Source organism: Nerophis lumbriciformis, linkage group LG04 (assembly GCF_033978685.3).
Source record: "Nerophis lumbriciformis linkage group LG04, RoL_Nlum_v2.1, whole genome shotgun sequence".
NCBI lineage: Eukaryota > Metazoa > Chordata > Actinopteri > Syngnathiformes > Syngnathidae > Nerophis > Nerophis lumbriciformis.
The window spans coordinates 16,127,914-16,150,701 of record NC_084551.2 but is presented as its reverse complement, the minus strand read 5'-3'; the positions used below and the strand labels follow the sequence as shown (position 1 = coordinate 16,150,701).

Sequence of the window (22,788 nt, the reverse complement as noted above, 5' to 3'; positions counted from 1 at the left end):
TTTTATTTTTCACTACCCATCTATCTTTCACATTAACTAAGTGACTATTTTGTTAGCCGTTGTTTCCAGAGATTTGACAGACCTCCACTACCAAAGAAGTGAGAGGGCAGCTTACTTTACATTAATGGCCATATTTGGGTCGCGGAATTACAGGCGCACCGTATTGCAGATAGACGTTTTATTGCATCTAAGCAACTTACTTCCTGTCAATAACAAAAGCGTTGCATGCTGAGCCGTATTTTGATGTGGTGTGTAAGCATAATTAGAGGTCCCATAAATATAGCGAGATGGGGGGGTAGGTTCGAGTCATGTCCATCTGTCAAGGATTTGAGGGGGTTGTCACAGCATTTAGCAACCAGAGTGCTATTCCTTAGTTTTTTTTTATTGACACGAATAGTGCCAAAGTGTGTGTGCTATTTGCTGCACACCTTGGCTCATTTCCTCAAGGAGTCTCTCGAAGTATAAAATTGCATTGCTTTGTCCACAAAAAGCATCATAAGGACATAGCGATATACATTTTATTAAAAGGTGTGCATTTGGTGTGTATTATACACTGCTTTCAGGCCAGTCAGTTAAGGCGACCATTGATTGACTCGGAACAGTTTGACCACAGTGACGCACTATTTCTTTCAGATTACATTCAGCAGATGCCTTCTTCAAGAGGGACAAACATTTGGTAAAAGAGGAACAAATGAACATGTGGGAAGGACACAAATCGCTCCCAGAAAAAAGGTTTACTCACTATACGAGCTATTATTACAAACTGAATACCACCCATATATGGTAGGTCCTTCCTGGAGTTGGCAGGTAACTATTAGAAACTTGCAAATGCAGTGGAAACTCGAATTGGTTCTTGAACATGGTTCGTAAACCGAAAAGTTGCCGATAAGAGTCAATGTAATCACACAACGCAACAACATTACAGCAAGCTTAAATGTCGAAACACACACAAAAGTCTTTTTGGTGTGCTCCAAAACGTTAACCACCATGTTGGCAAAATAAAAAAAATAAAAAAGGACAATACTTTTACTGTAGGTCTGCGAATATTTGTGGCATTTTTGGGAGTTTCGGAGTGATAAACGAGCAGTGGCTTCGCATAGTCCCAAACAAACTAACATTGTGAGGTTATCCTTCATCGGCTTGTGTCCTGGTAGTGCCTTACCCTTCGCTGTTATAAAAGTCCGCTGTGGCATCTTTTTCGGTCTCATCACAATTAAAGACCGGCGGCGTGACAAAGCGCCCTTTGCCGATAAAATCCTCGAACTGAAAGTGCCGCAAGCCGCAGGCTAACGAGCTAAAATACTAGCGCAAAGCGGTTGTCTAGCAACCCAAAGCTATACAGCGAGACTGTGAGAGTTTGGACACATTTAAAGTGTTTCTGATCACACAGAGTAACCTGTAAGACAGGCTCACACCGCACTGACCTGCGCAAAGTACAATGGTTTCAAGCTGCATCCAAAATGAATGAATGAATGAATGAATGACTGAAGCGTTTGTACGGCAAGACATGGTTCACACACATATTTGGCGCAAAGTAAAGGTTTGTAAACCAAAAAGGTCGCAGATAGAGGCGTTTGTGAATCAAGGTTGCACTGTACTCTACTAGGACTATTGTACAGCTGCTTCCAACACACTATTGTCCTGGCAAGAAAACAAGTGTATTAGTTTGATCCAGGTGTATGTTCAGTCAACTGGGGGAAATTGGACTATTTACTAAATTCCTATTATCAGATTAATTGAGGGAAAACACAATGGTTGCCAATTGTATTCACAACTTTACCTCTGCACAGCTCTTCCCTGAATTTCTTCCAATGTGTGTATTAGCAATGTGGGAGGAAAAGTAGTTTGAAAGTGCCTTTCACTCCAAGCCTGAGGGTTCTGGGCAGCTCTCCTACCTGTGAAACACTTACATGACTATTTTTTTTTTCTCAAAAAATACGTCTTTTGTGTTGTTGTTTTATGTGTGGCACTTAGTAATGATCCACGCATTACAAATTTTACGACCCAATAAACTTGAGACATTGGGACCAAATTGGCTGTTCATATTTAGTAGCTTTATGAGGAAACGGAGCGAGGTGTAATTGCCTCAGGGGAGTGTATACACAGGGGAACAATGTATACAGTTGGTGAGGCTTAAAAATAAAATCTCCCTCGCTTTAGAGAGACACTGCACTTTTTGTCCGCAGTTGCAGAGTTTCCTAAGGCCCCATGGAAATGTGGGCAGCCTGAGCTTTTGCATAATATGTTCATTTCATTTCAGATTTCCGAAAAATTTGGTTTTACACTGTGGTAAAATGTCGCTTAAAACAAAAACATCTGTTTGGCATTCAGCCTTGCCAGCATATGGGATCCTGTCATGACAATGATGGAGGGTGGAAGAGAGGATCCCGTTGTGTACCTCTTCCAGCCTCCAAAAAGGAAAGATAAAAAGCTCCCTATACACTATTTTCCAAATATACTCACTCCACAATGCATTAGGTATACCTGAAAAATCCGGTCCAAAATAAGAGCTGAAGAAACACCTTTACAAAATAATACTTGTTTGAGTAACATGGTCAAAACATATGTTAATTGTTGCGTTAGAACTACTTAAAGGCTAATATTTTGTCACTTTTTCAAAACAAAAATGTAGCTCAGTACGAGCATCACTAGACATTAGTTTGTCTTTCTGTCTGTTAGTTAGCAAACTGACTCAAATTGTTATGGGCAGATTTTTATGAAACTCAGGAACTGTCCAAAATGGGATAAAAAAAATGTCTACTATGTGCACTTCTGTGTGTATATGTGTGTGTGTGTAGCCCCGCCTACACCCACAGAGACAAAGACAATGGAGACGGACAATAGTGTTAACTCTGTTTCTGTCATTTGGCCAAATAGAGCTAAAAAAGTCATTGGCAGAATTTCATCTACTTTTTAGGTAATGTCCCAAATAAAGTAGGAATAAGTGATTACATTTTGGGGATGATCCAGTTTTAATTTCGTTAAAAAAATGTTTTCGTCTAAGTTATCGTCAACGACCTATTTTCCCCTGACTAAAATAGGACGATAACAAATCACAACAATTGCACGTTGACGAAAACAATGACAAAATTAATTGACAATTTAGTCGACGTATAAAAACGAGACGAAAATAACTATCCAATCATGCATGCAGGGAAGGGGCTGAAGAAACACCTTTACAAAATAATACTTGTTTGAGTAACATGGTCAAAACGTATGTCAATTGTTGCGTTAGAACTACTTAAAGGCTAATATTTTGTCACTTTTTCATAATAGAAATGTAGCTCAGTACGAGCATCACTGGACATCACTGCTAACACTTCTGTGACAAAGTCAGAGCGCAATTTGTTACCTTTGCCACAAACGCATTTGATCGTTGCTATTAGCTTATATTTCTGTCTGTTAGTTAGCAAAATGACTCAAAATGTTATGGGCGGATTTTTATGAAACTGTCAGGAAATGTCCAAAATGGGATAAAAAAACAACTGTTTATATTTTGGGTGAGACTCGATAATTTCTACAATCGACTCTTCTGTGTATATACCGTATTTTTCGGAGTATAAGTTGCACCGGAGTATAAGTCGCACCTGCCGAAAATGCATAAGAAAGAAGGACAAAAACATATATAAGTCGCACTGGAGCCCGGCCAAACTATGAAAAAAACTGCGACTTATAGTCCGAAAAATACGGTATGTGTTTGTATGTAGCCCCGCCTACACCCACAGAGACAAAGACAGTGAAGACAGACAAAAGTGTGCACTCCGTTTCTGAATAATAGAGCTCAAAAAGTCATTGGCAGAATTGCATCTACTTTTCAGGTAATGTCCCAAATAAAGTAGGAATAAGTTATTACATTTTGGGGATGAGCCGAATCACTGTCTGGATTCCAGTGTTAATTTTGTAGAAAAATGTTTTTCGTCTAAGTTATCGTCAATGACCTATTTTCAAGACTAAAATAGGACGATAACGAATCACAACAATTGCACGTTGACAAAATCAATGACGAAATTGACAATTTAGTCGACAAATAAAATCTAATCTAATGCATGGAGATCCAATCAGAACTATGACTGCTAAGACACGGTGTTTGGATTTGTTCACTGGGAAACAAGACTGTATTGCAGTGATGAAACGATAAACGGTTTTAATGATGACCGCGACAAAACTCCTGACGGTTAGTATTACCCTTTAAAATTTAAAATTATCGAAAAAGTGAAATTGATAACTGCAATTTGATAAACTCACGGACTCGCTAGCTTAAATGCTAACATGAAAACGAGAGACATTCTTCTTTCACCGTTAAAACAATATACTCCAATCCAAACATATAGCAACACATTAGTGTCTGAGAAACAAAGATATTCAGTTGGGCACATTGAACGTACAAGCTCTGCTCTCTGAGAACGAAATTATGATGATCGATCTTTCCTATCTATCTATACACGGAGATGTTTTATGGTGCGTTCAAGTACCGCTGAACAGAGTAGGGCAACCCACGCCAAAAGTAATTCGTAATTATAATAGATTTGATCTATTATGCCTTTTTCATTTGCATAAATTGTAAAGTGCTTCAGTACAAACTGATATTTACAGTACAATTTCAACTTTAATTATAAAACCGATAAATCACTAAAACTAAAACACTTTAGTGAAACATAAGAAACACAAGACATGCAAAATATTGAGTTTTCTAACTGTGTGTGTATTTATTTCAGTTATGTTTACAAAACCTTTTGAGTACATTCAACAATACCACGATATTAATGTAAACCGTGATAATTTTGGTCACAATATGAAATTCTCATATCGTTACATCCTTCCCTACTCTATTGTTACACACATCATTACAATATGTCTTCTACGCCTGGAAAAAAAGAGAAGACTTATGAACTCACGTCACCTTTTGTTCCACTGTAGACAACGTTAAACGTTGGAAACCCTCTGCCCTGTGGCTCCATTTTCTCCGGTAAAAATACAACCAAGGTGAAGCGCCATCTGCAGGCTAATCATCAGGACATCTACGCAACAGTAAGTAGGCCGATGCTAATATTTCCAAATGACTCATACTGTACTGAATTACTGTTACGATGAAAGATAGTAGAGCTGGAGCAAAACTGCTTACTCAACCACTACATTTGTAGTACACTATGGGCGAGCTTGCTCGTCAATCTAATGAGCAAGCTTTTTGTACAGTGCACTATAATCGATGTCCTTGGCACACTGTTAAGCTATCAATTGCACAACTTGACAACACACAAAGGAGGACAGGTATGTGAGATACATATACGTCCTAGATCTATAACACTAGTTGGTATATTTAGATGGGACAGCGGCCAAGACGCCGTTTGCGCAACTCAGTGTAGTTATACAAAATATTAAGTAAAACTAGTTTCTTCATATTTAGTCATATAATATTCAACATTTGAAAACGATGCTTAATTATAGCTAAAATAATAACACACAGTAAAGTTAATGTAAAATGTACTAATTGAAATATTAATGGAGCGCAGGTCTTGTGGTGAATTTAGTGATTGAGATGTTCTGCATTAACCCTAATAAAAGTGATATCAAGTCATCCTCAAAGATATGTTATCCGTTAAATTTTATATTAAGTCGAAAAAATGTACTGTAATTGTTATCGACTAAAATGTTGAGGAATTTGATCGACTAAAACTATATTAATTTAGATGACTAAAATATGACTAAAACTAAAATACATTTTTGTCAAAGGACAAAATTAAAAACTGTTGTCAAAATTAACACTTCTAGATTCCATCCATCCATCCATTTTCTACCGCTTATTCCCTTCGGGGTCGCGGGGGCGCTGGAGCCTATCTCAGCTACAATCGGGCGGAAGGCGGGGTACACCCTGGACAAGTCGCCACCTCATCGACTTCTGGATTCAGTGCTTTTTTATTTTTTTGTATCGTACTATTCACATGCAGCTGTTATTGGATCTTACTGATACATATTAAAGTTAAAGTTAAAGTACCCATGATTGTCACACACACACACTAGGTGTGGCGAAATTATTCTCTGCATTTGACCCATATATTCCATCTCAGTCTCTGTGAACATGTGTTATGTTAATTTAACTTAGTAAAACAAATTTCTGAATAGAAATGGGTTAGGGTGAGAATTTGGAACTTGTATAGGTATCAGTCAAAGTCTGTCGGTACTACTGGGTACCAATTCACGTAAAATCAATATTACGATACCATTATTGCACGTGATGTCACATCCAGTAGCAAAAAGTAGAGCAAGACTTAAATTTTCATAATGTGCTAGCATTGAGTAATAAGTATCAAGCTAATTACACAGCTGATGTGTAATAAATACAATACTTACAGTATACAAACTTTGTATAGCTCAACAAAAGAAAAGACTGGCAGACTCAACCTAATGGCAAAGACTGCTTCCTGACTAAGCCAACACACTTTAGTCCATAAACTACTGCCATCCATCCATCCATTTTCTACCGCTTGTCCCTTTTGGGGTCGCGGGGGGTGCTGGAGGCAGGGTAGACCCTGGACAAGTCACCACTATATCACAGGGCCAACACAGATAGACAGACAACATTCACACTTACATTCACACACTAGGGCCAATTTAGTGTTGTCAATCAACCTATCCCCAGGTGCATGTCTTTGGAGGTGGGAGGAAGCCGGAGCACCCGGAGGGAACCCACGCGGTCACGGAGAGAACATGCAAACTCCACACAGAAAGATCCCGAGCCCAGGATCGAACTCAGGACCTTCGTATTCTGAGGCACATGCACTAACCCCCTGTTCCATCTAACGTCTTGGAGTTGCAACTGCAGGCCAAGTCTACTATATAATACAGTACAGTACAGTACTTGCTAATGAAACACAGACATGTAAGAAAATAAGATAACTGAAAAAAAGAGCTCAGAAAACAATATTTTAATAAATATTTAACATTATCAATATACAAAAAATTGCTACCGTTGAGTACAAATATCGTAATTGGTAGCGTATAAATTCAAATGTGAAAAGGTACTTATCCCTAATTCTGAGACAGCAGGGGAATAGTTAATCAATTTGTTAAGAAAAAATAAAAATACAGTTGCAGTTCAACTTAAAAAATAATCTCTGTGTCACAACTAGTTCATGCCACTGCATGCATTCTCCTGTGCTTCCAGCTTTCAGCAGTGTAGCATGGCCTGAGCACACTGAAGCGCCTTTCACCAGGTTCATCTGATACGCTGTGACTCGGAGCAGAAGCTGACGTTACAGGCAAGGTCGACATGCCCGGGTTAGTAGGTCAAACAAGGAGCTAGTCTTTTGAGTTCGGAGGCAGGGTCAGACTAATGTGATTTATCAATACGGTCCTAAAGTGATTCATTGTCTGTTACAGGTTCTGTGATAATCCACAGGACAGGCTGTGGTTTATTGTCCAATGAGTGAGGAGGTGACAGGGGAAGGTCAATAGGGTACTTGTCAGAAAGAGTGTGTATTATTGTTCTGGGCTTGATGCATTGATTAGCGCACCACGAACATGCACCTGCACGATGATCTTGTATTTGTTAGCTCTTCCTCTAGTGCCGCACACACACACACACACACACACTTGTACTTATTGAGGCATTGGCGAATGGGGCCTGAGAACAAAAAAAAAAGACAGAGAGTTGTGTTGCTAGAGCTCGGGTTCAGGTCAAGACTCGGCTCGCTGTAATCCCTCTCAGGTGATGCTGTTCACATTCAGTTGGTTCCAGCTGATCTGCTTAAATATGCCTTCCTCGTCCGCCCTAAAAAGCCCCCGCCCCTTCTTGCCAGCACAACCGCTACGGACGTTGAGAAACCTCCGACCGCTTTTCAGCCATTCTGCAAAGCCCTCCATGTGTCGGTCGGCCGGTGCCACACGAGTTTGGGGTCACATCACCTGGATTAGAGGGGCATCATTTGAGAGAGTCGCGTCAACAGACATCTGCAGGGTTGTCTTCTCTTTTTCCAGAGGCTAGAGTGGCAAGTTTAAAGCAGCCACTTGGAGGGTTCTCTCTCTCATCAACATATTATATTGCACTGAAGTGCCGGGTTCCAACATTAACACGCACAACCACAAACTGGGGGACCGTGTAAGCTTTCAGCGCACAGAGGCCTGATTTTCAGTGCCTGGGGGTGTGTGATGGAACGGTCTGTCTTGGTATTTATATTTGAACCGTCATCGTCTACAACTTCACCTATCAGGTCTTATGCGAGAACGTAATGAAATTGAACACCAAGGACCAAACATCCATTCATATGAAGTTTTAAACAGTTTCCCACTCTATTGTTTGTCTAACGTCTGCCGCTGTTATTCTTTGTTGAAATAAGGACATAATCAGCTACACGTCATGACTATTTTGTGTGGATTTTGGCCTAAAACGCATCCCGCAAACCCTGTTCCCAACTGTCATCAGCGGTACAAAACGTCACGCGTCTCTGACTTCACTCCCTCCACCCTGCTGGGCCACGCTTGTTTCATCTAAACACTTTCATCCCTTAAGACATCTGGCGACGCAGTCCGCGACAGCACATCAGTCTGAACCGACTAGGAAATGCTCGGAAACTCGCTGCAGCAGACGTTTGGGAATTCAAATTAGTTGCTGGAGATGTGAAGGGGTTAACGGTATCACATGGCAACTTGTCACCACGCTGGCTGCGAGTGCATATTCATTACCTGTTTAAACATCTGGGCGTCTATGTTGCTCCTGGCAGTGCTACTCAAGTGGGATTTGATGTAGTCAGCAGGTGGCATCATTAGCCAGAGAATAGAAAGTGATAATGGGGATCATGCTTGCTTCTAGTGGGCGGGATAATTATTGGGCAGTGGGACCTTCTACTCTACATTTTCATCTACTTTACATGATAAACATTCACATTAGGTCCACTGACAGCTACACTATATTGCCAAAAGTATTTGGCCACCCATCCAAATGATCAGAATCAGGTGTCCTAATCACAGGTGTATAAAATCAAGCACTTAGGCATGGAGACTGTTTCCACAAACATTTGTGAAAGAATGGACTGCTCTCAGGAGCTCAGTGAATTCCAGCGTGGAACTGTCATAGGATGCCACCTGTGCAATAAATCCAGTCGTGAAAATTCCTCGCTCCTAAATATTCCAAAGTCAACTGTCGGCTTTATTAGAAGAAAATGGAAGAGTTTGGGAACAACAGCAACTCAGCCACCAAGTGGTAGGAATTATGGTGTGTGGTTGTTTTTCAGGAGTTGGGCTTGGCCTCTTAGTTCCAGTGAAAGCAACTTTGAATGCTCCAGGATACCAAAACATTTTGGACAATTCCATGCTCCCAACCTTGTGGGAACAGTTTGGAGCAGGCCCCTTCCACTTTCAACATGACAGTGCACCAGAGCACAAAGCAAGGTCCATAAAGACACGGATGACAGAGTCTGGTGTGGATGAACCTGACTGGTCTGCACAGAGTCCTGACCTGAACCCGATAGAACACCTTTTTGGATGAATTAGAACGGAGACTGAGAGCCAGGACTTGTCGACCAACATCAGTGTGTGACCTCACCAATACGCTTTTGGAAGAATGGTCGAAAATTCCTAGAAACACACTCCGCAACCTTGTGGACAGCCTTCCCAGAAGAGTTGAAGCTGTAACAGCTGTAAAAGGTGGACCGACAACATATTGAACCCTATGGGTTAGGAATGGGATGGCACTTCAAGTTCATATGTGAGTCAAAGCAGGTGGCCAAATACTTTTGGCAATATAGTGTATTAAATGTACAAGACTATATCAAACATGACACATTAAATAATATTTGTATTGAGTATTGATTGACTCGGTCACAGAGATTCTAGCACCACTGTCTGAGAGGCATGTCATATTTCCCGATTAGCTTTTATAGTTGCATTAGCGGAAGAAAATATCGGAAACAGTGTGATGCAGTGGATTTCGGCACCACTGCTATAATAAAGACAGCACTGACATGTCAAACACATACAGTTACAGTACTCCTTGAAATCCTCCCTCTTACGCATCACTCGGTAATGCTGCGCATGCATGCATGCACGTATCACATCTATGGCAAACCTTTTCCATGATTGTTCCAAAATGCACAAATGTTGTTATTGTTAGACATAAAAACAGCTATGCTCGGCAAGTACAGTGTGGCCAAATTGAGTTTCAAGCGTGTCTGGGACTCAACACTGCTGAACGATTTGGATAGCTCCTGGTACATGCCAGACGGACTGTGTATAAAGCTGTCAAAAGAACCTTGAGGGCTTGAAAAGTATGAAGAATTTTTAGACCTATTGGTCAATGATCTCTAACACATGCGTTTCTCTGTTACTGCGATAAATATAGACTGGAGGAAAATACCCAATCGACTTGACATGCACCACTTTCCAAAATGACAACGGTTGTGCATATTTTCATTGGCTACTTTATATATATCTGTAACAGCTTCTTCCCTCAGGCCATAAGACTCTTGAACGCATCATAATAATCCCCTCAATTCCTCCCAAAAACGGATTAACTCGCTGTAATATAAAGACAATATAACATAAATCCATAAACGTGGATGCATATACAAAAGTGCAATATATTTATCTGTACAGTAATCTACAGTATGTATTTATATCTGCACCTTATTGCTCTTTTATCCTGCACTAATGCAACGAAATGTTGTTCTTATCTGTACTGTAAGGTTCGAATTTGAATGACAATAAAAGGAAGTCTAAGTCTCTAAGTCTAATATAGTTTAAAATAGTTCTTTAAACTATGATACACTCACAGTTCGGTATAACGCGGTCTTTAGGATCCATGAAATACCAATTGCGTTATTCCAGAGATCAGATGATATAGAAATCCTTATCTTTTTTCCAACAAAGAAAACAATAGTTCACGGTGCTGCTCATTCACCCTGCTGTTGTCTCGGCTCTGCTCCTTCGTGCTACTTCGTCGTCGTAAAAGCTAAGTGCTATCTTTCTATTTTGTGTGCTTTTGAATATTCTAAAGCCTTCTTTAGCACTTCTCCGACATATTTTGTAGTCTAATCGAATTAACAAAGCACTTGCTCGCTTTGTTTCACCACTTCATTTTCAGCTAGCTAGCTGCTAAGCTAGCGAGCTAAGCTAGCCACAGTCTCAAGCAAAGTAACTTCATAACTGTAGAAGCCGTGGACATGCTTGCTAGCGTTAGCTGTATTTATCATGAATTGATTAATGTGGACTCCCACTTAAACAAGTTGAACAACTTATTCGGGTGTTACCATTTAGTGGTGAATTGTACGGAATATGTACTGTGCTGTGCAATCTACTAATAAAAGTTTCAATCAATCAATCAAAAGCTAACCAGCCCAGTTTGTAGCAGTCCTTAACAAAACAGATTTAGATCACTATTTTTAAATTACATTTTTTAATGCACACATGTCAAAAGTGCAATTCCAAAGAATGGAATTATGCAAGCAGAAACATTGTTGTTTATTTCAACAATTTTCCCTAAAACACCCATTGAAGTTGTAACGTGTGTTTTGTTCGATTACTTAATTAATCAAACAAAGAAATCAATATATTACTTGATTAGCGATGCAGATACTGATTATTTTAGTAGTCCAGTAATCTATAGATTAGTTGGTTCGATTTATCGAGTAATCGGATAAAACACAGTTTATACTGTAGCCTCAATGCGTATTTTTGGGAAAATTGTTGAAATACAGTAAGATGTTTCTGCTTGTCATAACCTTTGTTCTGTTTTGCAAATAAATGCACGTCATCAACATTGAAATGGCACTTGTAACATGTGTGCATGATTAAATTCAAAACAAAAACTCCCCCCTGTTCACTGCCACACATATAACGGTACTCACACACCACCTCATAAACCCATGTGTGCTTCATTGCGGCAGGCATGTGGAAACTACGTATTTTAAATTACAGTCACACCATGCGTTCCGGATTTGATACATTTGTATTAGGTGCACTCATTAAATGATTAATTGAAGCAACATACTACAATTCAAAGTTATTTCTATCAAACTAATCGATTTAATGTATTAATTGTTGCAACCCATTACTCGATTACTAAAATAATCAATAGTTGCAGCTAAAGCCCAAAGAAGGTCAGCTGACTACCTGAGTACAGTACTCACCAGGTTGTTTCATCAATAGTTTGAAAAAGAGTGGTAAGGAGGGCAGCATGAAACATCACTTCCACAGATGAATTGGATTGATTGATTGAGATTGAGACTTTTATTAGTAGATTGCACAGTGAAGTACATATTCCGTACAATTGACCACTAAATGGTAACACCCGAATAAGTTTTTCAACTTGTTTAAGTCGGGGTCCACTTACAGATATATACTATCAGATATATACTATCATCATAATACAGTCATCACACAAGATCATCACATTGAATAATTTACATTATTTACAATCCGGAGTGTGGAGGGGGCAGGGGGGGTTGGGTTTGGTTGTTATCATCAGTCATCAACAATTGAGAACAGAGAAATAGATATTGGAACAGTGTAGGTCTGACTTGGTAGGATATGTACAGCAAGTAGTGGGCAGAGAGAGAGAGAGAGAGAGAGAGAGAGAGAGGGGGGGGGGAGAGAGAGAGAGAGAGAGAGAGAGAGAGAGAGAGAGAGAGAGAGAGAGAGAGAGAGAGAGAGAGAGAGAGATCAGAAGGCATAAGAAAAAGTATCTGCATTTGATTGTTTACATGTGATTATTAACAATCCGGGGAGGGTGTTAGTTTAGGGTTGTACCTGCCTGGAGGTGAACTTTTATTGCGGTTTGGAAGGAGGATAGAGATGCACTTTCTTTTATACCTGTTGGGAGCGCATTCCACATTGATGTGGCATAGAAAGAGAATGAGTTAAGACCTTTGTTAGTTCGGAATCTGGGTTTAACGTGGTTAGTGGAGCTCCCCCTGGTGTTGTGGTTATGGCGGTCATTAAGGAAGTAGTTTGACATGTACTTCGGTATCAGGGAGGTGTAGCGGATTTTATAGACTAGGCTCAGTGCAAGTTGTTTTACTCTGTCCTCCACCCTGAGCCAGACCACTTTGGAGAAGTGGGTAGGAGTGAGGTGGGATCTGGGGTGGAGGTCTAGAAGTAATCTGACTAGCTTGTTCTGGGATGTTTGGAGTTTAGATTTGAGGGTTTTGGAGGTGCTAGGGTACCAGGAGGTGCATGCGTAATCGAAAAAGGGTTGAACGAGAGTTCCGCCAGAATCCTCATGGTGCTTTTGTTGACCAGAGAGGAGATTCTATAGAGAAATCTCGTTCGTTGGTTGACCTTTTTGATTACCTTGGTTGCCATTTTATCACAGGAAAGATTAGCTTCTAGAATGGAACCTAGGTAGGTGACCTCATCTTTCCTGGTGATAACAATGTCACCCACTTTTATAGTGAAGTCATTGACTTTCTTAAGGTTGATGTGGGACCCAAATAGGATGGAATCCGTTTTACCCAAGTGTATGGATAGCAACCAGAGAGCCTAAACCTAAACTCCAACAAGCATTTGAGATTTACACAGTGATCGAAATATCTCATCAACAATAACAAAATTAAAGAAACTCAGGACAGGAGCTTGTGGAAAAGATGCCCCGGCGTATTAAAGCTAGATTTTGTGACCTTTTTTTGGCCAGGCAGCGTCTAACTGCTAGACACTAACAGTTATTTGAAAAAAAAAGCAACACACACAGAAGGGCGAAAAAAACGGTGTATGTGCCAGTACCCCGCAGTGCTTGACTGATTATTTGCAGATGGGCAGTGGAGGGCTTTCAGAGTGTGGAGGTTCCCCCTGGCACGCAGTGCATATGATTAAATCTGTGATTGCCATACAATTTACAAGCACCAACCCCCTCGACTTGACTGTGAATGGCTTCTGCTGTGTACCAAACACACGGCAGGGAGCAGGTTGTCCAACAGTTGGCCGCACGGCTCAAAATGGTGCGAAAACAAGCCCCTCGACCTACACCCGGTGGATGAGATGAGTTATGTCACAAGCCTAAAGAGGACCCCCTCCTAATCCCACTGTCTCCTCATCCATTGAGAGTATAGAGGAGTGTTTACAAAGAGGCTGATCCCCCCCCATCCTCAATTGCGCCTGGCTGAGCGATTGTTATTCGGGTTTCCTACCAACTGTTCAAAGATGTTATGAGATCAATTAAAAGCAGCTTAGGTAGCTTAAAGGGGAACTGCACTTTTTGGGAATTTTTGCCAATCATTGTGACAATCATTCACAATCCTTATGCAAGACAAGAACAAATATGTGTTGCTTTTTTTACGCATTCTAAACAGCAAATACATGCTTACAATTGAGCCTCGTCGCTCTATTCTGCCTATAAAGCACTTTAAAAAAAATATCCAGACACATTCACAATAACATTTAATATTTACGTATTTTGCTCATTTTAAGCCTACGGCGGCGCAATGATTTCATAGTCGCTGATTACTGATTACATCACTGATTACTACTCGCTGCAGACCTCGTGAGAGCCAACCAACATAATAAAACATCACTTACTGTACAGTGTCTGCTGTCATTGGGATGCCGACTGTTAGGATGTTGATATATTGCAGTTTAGATGAACAACGACTCATACAAAGGGGCGTGGAGCAAAGCGTCTTTTTAGGTATTTTTCACCATTTCCAGGTCTAAATTGGCTGTCAAAGTGTACCAACTTCTCATTTCATGCCCACGTCATTGTACTATCTGTCATGTCTGTGTTGATCATGTTTTTGTTTGGCCATGTGCTGTTTGTTTTTTGGACGCTTATTAGTTCCTGGTTTCACTCTCTTGTTTTGTCACCATAGCAACCATTAGTTTTCACCTGTCACGTCACGTACCTGTTTCACGTTTTGAGTCACGCACCTGTTTTCACTAATCATGTCACTATTATTTAAGCTTCGAGTTGCCAGGCTGTCTTTCTGGCAACATCACTCTTTATGATCACTCTTCTTCATGCCATGTTCACAGTCCCATGCCAAGTACGTTTTTGTTTCATGTTTATAGCTGTTGCCTTTGTGCAAGTTTTTTGTTTTCATTAGCCAAGTTTTGTACCTCCGCCCTTGTGCGCGCCTTTCGTTTGTTCTTTTTTGATAGAGTTTAATAAATCATGTACTCACATTCCCGTCTCGCCCGAGCCAACTTTCCGTTGCCTTCCGGAAAAACAAAGCCCAAGGACCAAGTCCTGACACTATCCAGATGAGAAGCATGACTTATATCTAGAATTAACTTTCACGAGGTCCGAGGCGAGAAAGCAGCTCACCAGCTGATGATGTCAATACAGCAGCATGAGGAAGTTACCTCTTTTTAATCAATACGCCACTAACATTAGGTCCTTAACGGTAGCACTTATAATAACAATATCGCTAAAACTCGGTTGATATTCAGGTCACGGAATGTAAATTGAGTATTGTTGGTATGAATGTGCGGATTGATACTAAAATATTGATACCCCCAATACCAGAACTTTATGCTCTAACATTGTTTCTCAAATCAAAATATTGATACTTTTGATATTTACTTGAGATAATGCACTTCATTAAAAGAAACTCCGTGTAAAGTAACTAAATCATTGAGATCTTGAGAACGCAATTGGTGGGAACTACTTTTTCTTCCACCTTGGTAAGTGCGAAATGTGCAAGCACAGCTGAACATCGTGCTCATTCAGTCTGTCATTTGTTAAAGAAAATTACCGGCCAATAAAATGAGTCACTCACAAATATGAACCGGCTAGTCTATGTGTCATTTTATTGTAGGCTATTTGTGTAGTTGAATATACATAGGATAACGCATTCAGTGCAGAATAACGCCATCATTATTTTCGCCCTGTGATTTTTTATCGTTTCAAGATGATTCCTCAAGAGCAGCAACACTTGAAAGTTGAAATGCTCTACTTTTTAAATTGTACCAGACACGTTAGGTATATTAGCACAAAGTATTGGTAACAGATCGGTATAGCGATACCAGCCTGAATTTTACTTGAATCGGATCGGAAAGAAAACCAGTGGTATCGCACATCACCACTTGTTGCCGCTTTTTGGATGGTTATTGGGTTTTATGGTTGGAATAGACGCAATGACGTCACTTGTTTCATTAGCTCCATTGTAAGCAGACTTTTATTTACGAATTTATTTACGAGTTAGAATACATTAAAAAAAGATAAAAATTGTAAATTCCAAGCAAAATTCCAAAAAAGTGCAGTTCCTCTTCAAGGAGAGATCCCAGACAATGATACAAATACAAACTACCAAATTTCAATTCAACGTCACAGCCTGACATTGAATAAACATCGTCAAAAAGCATGTTGTTTCAACGTTGTATTTGTGTTGTAGAATATTGGTGAGAAATTATCAAAATTCAATGGTCATATTAACGTCAGAACCCAACATTGATGAAACGTCTACAAAAAGCATGTTGTTCCAACGTTAAGTTTGGTTTGCTCAACGTCAGGACCTAATTCAACAAGTTCTCGAAGTGTTTTCTCTGTCTTGCGCCTGCTGGGTATATCTGTACAAAGTATTGGCTAGCCTGAATATGACCTGTATCGGATCGGAAAGAAAACCAGTGGTATCGCACATCACCACTTGTTTGCGCTTTTTGGATGGTTATTGGGTTTTATGGTTGGAATAGACACAATGACGACATTTGTTTCTTTAACTTTACTGTAAGCTGACTTTTATTTACGTTTATTTACGAGTTAGAATGCATTAAAAAAAAGACACATGTTCTTTCTCTCATAAGAATTGTAAATTATAAGCAACATTCCCAAAAAGTGCAGTTCCTCTTCAAGGAGAGATCCCAGACATTGATACAAATACAAATGACCAAATTTCAATGGTCATATCAACATCACAGCCTGACATTGAATAAACATCGTCAAAAAGCATGTTGTTTCAACATTGTATTTGTGTTGTAGAATATTGGTGAGAAATGATCAAAATTCAATGGTCATATTAACGTCAGAATCCAACATTGATGAAATGTCTACAAAAAGCATGTTGTTACAACGTTAAGTTTGGTTTGCTCAACGTCAGGACCTAATTCAACAAGTTCTCGAAGTGTTTTCTCTGTCTTGCGCCTGCTGGGTATATATGTACAAAGTAATGGCTCGGTATTGCAGATGCCAGCCTAAATTTTACCCACTTGTTGGCGCTTTTTGGGTGGTTGTTGGGTTCTATGGTTGGAATAGACGCAATGAGGTCATTTGTGTCATTAGTTCCATTGTAAGCTGACTTTTATTTACGAGTTAGAATGCATTAAAAAAAAGACATATGTGTTCTTGTCTCTCATAAGAATTTGTAAATTATAAGCAAAATTCCAAAGAAGTGCAGTTCCTCTTCAAGGAGAGATCCCAGACATTGATACAAAAACAAACAACCAAATTTCAATGGTCATGTCAACATCACAACCTGACGTCGTCAAAAAGCATGTTGTTTCAACATTGTATTTGTGTTGTAGAATATTGGTGAGAAATTATCAAAATTCAATGGTCATATTAACGTCAGAACCCAATATTGATTAAATGTCTACAAAAAGCATGTTGTTCCAACGTTAAATTTGGTTTGCTCAACGTCAGGACTTAATCCAATCAGTTCTCAATTGCCAGCCTGAATTTTACTCGTATCGGATCGGAAAGATCCAAAAAAAAAAAAGTTGAAAAGACATGCACCTGGAGATAGGTTGACTGGCAACACTAAATGGTCCCTAGAGTGTGAATGTGAGTGTGAATGTTGTCTGTCTATCTGTGTTGGCCCTAAGATGAGGTAGCAACTTTGCCCGAATGCAGCTGGGATAAGCTCCTGCTACCCCCGCGAGAGGAACAAGCAGTAGAAAATGGATGGATGGATGGTTCGGAAAGAAAATCAGTGATATCGCACATTGCTAATTATTGGTGCTTTTTGGCTCCATTGTAAGCAGACTTTCGAAAATGTAGGAGTTAGTATGACATATGTGTTCTTGTCTCTCATTAGTATTGTAAATTATAGGCAATATTCCCCCCAAAAGGGCAGTCCCCACTTAAGGAAAAATGGGCAATTATCCAGCAGGTACAAAACATTAAAACAACCTTGAGAACGTTTTTATTTAGCTTCTGACATTGAGCAACTCAAACATAACGTTGAAACAACACGCTTTTTGACGACCTTTATTCAATGTCAGGTTGTGATGTTGATTTAGACCAGGGGTAGGGAACCAATGGCTCGTGAGCCAGATGTGGCTCTTTTGATGACTGCATCTGGCTCTCAGATAAATCTTAGCTGACATGGCTTAACACGATAAGTAATGAATAATTCCGCTGGTAATCGCAGTGTTAAAAATAACGTTCAAAACATAAAACATTCTCATGCATTTTAATCCATCCATCCGTTTTCTACTGGACCTGTTCAAGAAGTCGCATTAATGGTAAGAAGTGTTTCATTTAATATTGGTTAGCTTCAGAATAACACTGTTATTAAAAAGAATAAGAGACTTATTATACTCTAAAAATGTTGGTCCTACTTAATAATGCATGCATTTAGTTGTATTCAGTGTTGAAAAATATTATACGGCTCTCACGGAAATACATTTTAAAAGTGTTGGCTTTCATGGCTCTCTCAGCCAAAAAGGTTCCCGACCCATGATTTAGACCATTGAAAATCGGTCATTTCCGAAGAAATAACGTGGATTCAACGCTAGACATCAGCGTCGTGTCAATTCACAAATACAACTATTATGAAATATTGTTGTGTACGTATGTATGTATGTATGGTGTATGTATAATCGTTTAGCAATGTGTTGTGGCTATAATTGGCTCCATTGTAAGCAGACTTTCATTTAGGAGTTAGAATGACATATGTGTTCTTGTCTCTCATTAGTATTGTAAATTATAGGCAATAATCCCCAAAGATAGGCAATTCTCTAGCAGGTACAAAACATTAAAACAACCTTGAGAACTTTTTTTTATTTAGCTTCTGACATTAAGCAACTCAAACATAACGTTGAAACAACATGCTTTTTAACGACCTTTATTCAATGTCAGGTTGTGACGTTGATTAGACCATTGAAAATTGGTATTTTTCCAACAAATAACGTGGATTCAATGTTAGACATCAGCGTCGTCTCAATTCACAAATACAACTATTATGAAATATTTTTGTGTATGTTTGTATGTATGTTTGTATGTATGTATATATGTATGTATGTATAATCGTTTTAGCAATCTGTTGTGGCTATAATTGGCTCCATTGTAAGCAGTCTTTCATTTAGGAATTAGAATGACATATGTGTTCTTGTCTCTCATTAGTATTGTAAATTTTAGGCAATAATCCCCAAAGATGGGCAATTCTCCAGAAAGTACAAAACATTAAAACGACCCTGAGAACTTTTTTTATTTAGCTTCTGACATTAAGCAACTCAAACATAACGTTGAAACAACGTGCTTTTTGACGACCTTTATTCAATGTCAGGTTGTGACGTTGATTAGACCAGTGGTCCCCAACCACTGGTCCGGGGACCGGTACCGGTCCGTGACACATTTGCTACCGGGCCGCAGAGAAACATTAAATCATTTATTTCAACGACTGCATTTTCTCCGATGTAACTTTTGCCTGTCCCACTAGACACACCAATAAGCTTGTTTATACAATAAATACCATTTGTTGCCATTTGTTATATGTGTGATAACTTTGTGACATGATACAATGCACATCAATGAACATAACATATAAATGTTATAGATTGTAGCCAAAGGCTGATTTCCATCTGCATCTAATTGCAAAGAAACAAGACCAAAGCTCCCACTAATTCAGCGTTATAGTGAGTTGTATTTTTCATGCACTTATTTTTGCTGTATTTATCTGGCACAAATGGAAAGCCGGTCCCTGAAAATAATGCCTACATTAAACCGGTCCGTGGTGCAAAAAAGGTTGGGCACCACTGGATTAGACCTTTGAAAATTGGTCATTTTCCCAACAAATAACGTGGATTCAATGTTAGACGTCAGCGACGTCTCACTTCACAAATACAACTATTATGAAATATGGTAACACTTTAGTATGGGGAACATATTCCAAGTAACAAAGACTTAATTTAGAGTTGTTTGGACACTAGGGGAACATAATCTAAGTAACAAACACGTATTTTAGAGTTAGGGGTTAGGGTTTGGGTTAGGGTTATGTTTTTTTAATGTAAGAACAGACCATATTCATTAAGTGGTATTAAGGGGAGAATCCTATAAAACAACTTCCTTACTTAGTACTAATAAGCAATAATTCTGAGGTTCTTGAGGGACGACTACCTCAAACTACTTCCAGAACGTAAATGACCGCCATAACCACAACACCAGGGGGAGCTACATAAACCACGTCAAACCCAGATTCCGATCTAACAAAGGTCTTAACTCATTCTCCTTCTGTGCCACATCAATATGGAATGCACTCCCAACAGGTGTAAAAGAAAATGCATCTCTATCCTCCTTCAAAACCGCACTAAAAGAACACCTCTAGGCAGGATTGTAAATAATCAAATGTAAATAATCAAATGTATATACTTTTTCTTATGCTTTCTGAGCTCACTATGTTCACTGCTGGCTGTGCATATTCGACGAAGTGAGACCTACACGGTTACAATGTCCATTTCTCAGATGATAAACTTGTATGATGACTGAAATATGCTGATAGCAACCTAACCTAACCCCCCCTCCAAACCCTTCCACATCCCACCCCCCGGATTGTAAATAATTTAATGTATATACCGTACTTTTCGGAGTATAAGTCGCACCGGAGTATAAGTCGCATTTTTGGGGGAAATTTATTTGATAAAACCCAACACCAAGAATAGACATTTGAACAACAGGCTGAATAAGTGTACGTTATATGACGCATAAATAACCAACTGAGAACGTGCCTGGTATGTTAACGTAACATATCATGGTAAGAGTCATTCAAATAACTATAACATATAGAACATGCTATACGTTTACCAAACAATCTGTCACTCCTAATCGCTAAATCCCATGAAATCTTATACGTCTAGTCTCTTACGTGAATGGGCGAAATAATATTATTTGATATTTTACGGTAATGTGTTAATAATTACACACATAAGTCACTCCAGAGTATAAGTCGCATGAAAAAAACTGAGACTTATAGTCCGAAAAATACGGTACTCTGATGATTAACTTGTGTGATGACTGTATTATGCTGATAGTATATATTTGTACCATGAATTGATTAACGTGGACCCCGACTTAGTCGAAAAACGTATTTAGTGGTCAATTGTACTGTGCAATCTACTAATTAAAGTTTCAATCAATCAATCAAAGACTCTTAGTTAAAGGGTCACTGGTTGTATAGTAAGGCCATGCAGAATAAGGCATTAATAAGTACTTAATAATGACTAATTAAGAGCCAATATGTTACTAATTTGCATGTTAATAAGCAACTAATTAATGGTGAATATGTTCCCCATACTAAAGTGTTACCTGACATATTTTTGTGTATGTATGTATGTATGTATGTATAATAGTTTTAGCAATGTGTTGTTCTTGCTGGGTCCCAAGCAAGAAATGAAACAGGCATTATATTGTACAGTTTCACTTATAGTTTGAGATACATGAAGACAATCGGACCAGATAAAGTATTTTGGGGAAAATGTGCAAGAACATTTTAAGCCTTTTTTTTAGCAAGGTTATATCAAGATGTTGTAAAAACCCGGGGGTTTGCTCTTTATCTTTCTTGGCGTTTGGCATACATTTCTGGAATGTTCCTGGCTTATAGTCTAAATCGCACCTGAGCGCTGTCAGAAGCGATAATAAAGTCAGTTCTGGCCGTGGATTTATTGGTGAGAAAAATGAAAAAAAAAAGAGAGATTGCGGGGTCGTACCTCTTTTGCTTCTCCTCCAGCGTTGTGACGGCGCCTGACAGTTGCTGTACTCCATACAGTTCAAGACTATCAGCGCAAATGAGAAGAGTCGAAACTGCATCTGGACGGCGATTAGTTGTCCGGACTCCGGTTTGGGGGGAAAAAAATAAAAAAATAAAAAATAAATGTTCTCCTGGACTTTTCCTTTTTTAGTGGAAATACGTCAGACATCAAACGGGACGCGACATAGTATCAGGTCGCCTGATTGGTATCATCGCGGTGTGCTGCGTGGGGGTAAGAATGAGGGGGGGAAAAGAGGATTAGTGTGATGGAAGTGGAACAAAATCAACACCTATAGTGAACAATGATGATTAAAAGACAGCGAGAGATAATCGCATTGTGTGTTAATGAGTTGCAACAATGCTGAATAAAAAAAAAAAAAAAGGAAAATAGCGGCACTCCAAAACGTGCGTAAAAGTGAACCAAAGGTGATGAAGTACCTTAATTGCATCGGAGGATTTTTCTTCAAGTCTCCCTGCAGTGCAAGTGCAGCTTGGGAAGTGTCAGCATCTCTCCTGTGTGACAAACTTGTGTTCCACAGAGGTCCGATAAGGAGGGAAAGAATACACGCGTGGCAGCGTAGGAGTGAATCAAGGTTGGAAATCTCTTCTCCCCCCCCCCCCCCCACCCCCCACCCCCCCAACACGCACACACACCGCAAGATTTTACAATCCCGTTCACGTTGGCTTCCTCGAATAAGTTTGTCGTGTTGAGGCGCAGACGCCAACTCTCATGTCTGCTTATATTTGCACGGGCTGCGCGCCGCTCCTTTGCGTGCGCGTTTTTTTTTTTGTTTTTTGCGCACCGCTGAGGTCGAGCGATGACTGCCTCCAGATTTGGTCCTGATGCTTCCTGCGTTGCTCGGCCGTCTACAAGCTGATGTCACACGCGTGGACTCTTCCAGTC

The 22,788-nt window shown here is 39.6% G+C and overlaps 1 protein-coding gene across 1 annotated transcript in view; it reads right to left on the bottom strand.

Moving 5' to 3' along the window:
- rspo2 (R-spondin 2) overlaps positions 1-22,485 on the bottom strand; it is a 131,056-nt gene extending 108,571 nt beyond the window's left edge. The window contains exons 1-2 of the mRNA XM_061944818.1: positions 22,323-22,485; positions 21,844-22,106 (exon numbers count right to left, since the gene is read on the bottom strand). Coding sequence (XP_061800802.1) covers positions 21,844-21,943 — 100 coding nt within the window. The 5' untranslated portion in view covers positions 21,944-22,106; positions 22,323-22,485. The remainder of the gene's footprint in view (positions 1-21,843; positions 22,107-22,322) is intronic.
- Positions 22,486-22,788: the final 303 nt, after the last annotated feature.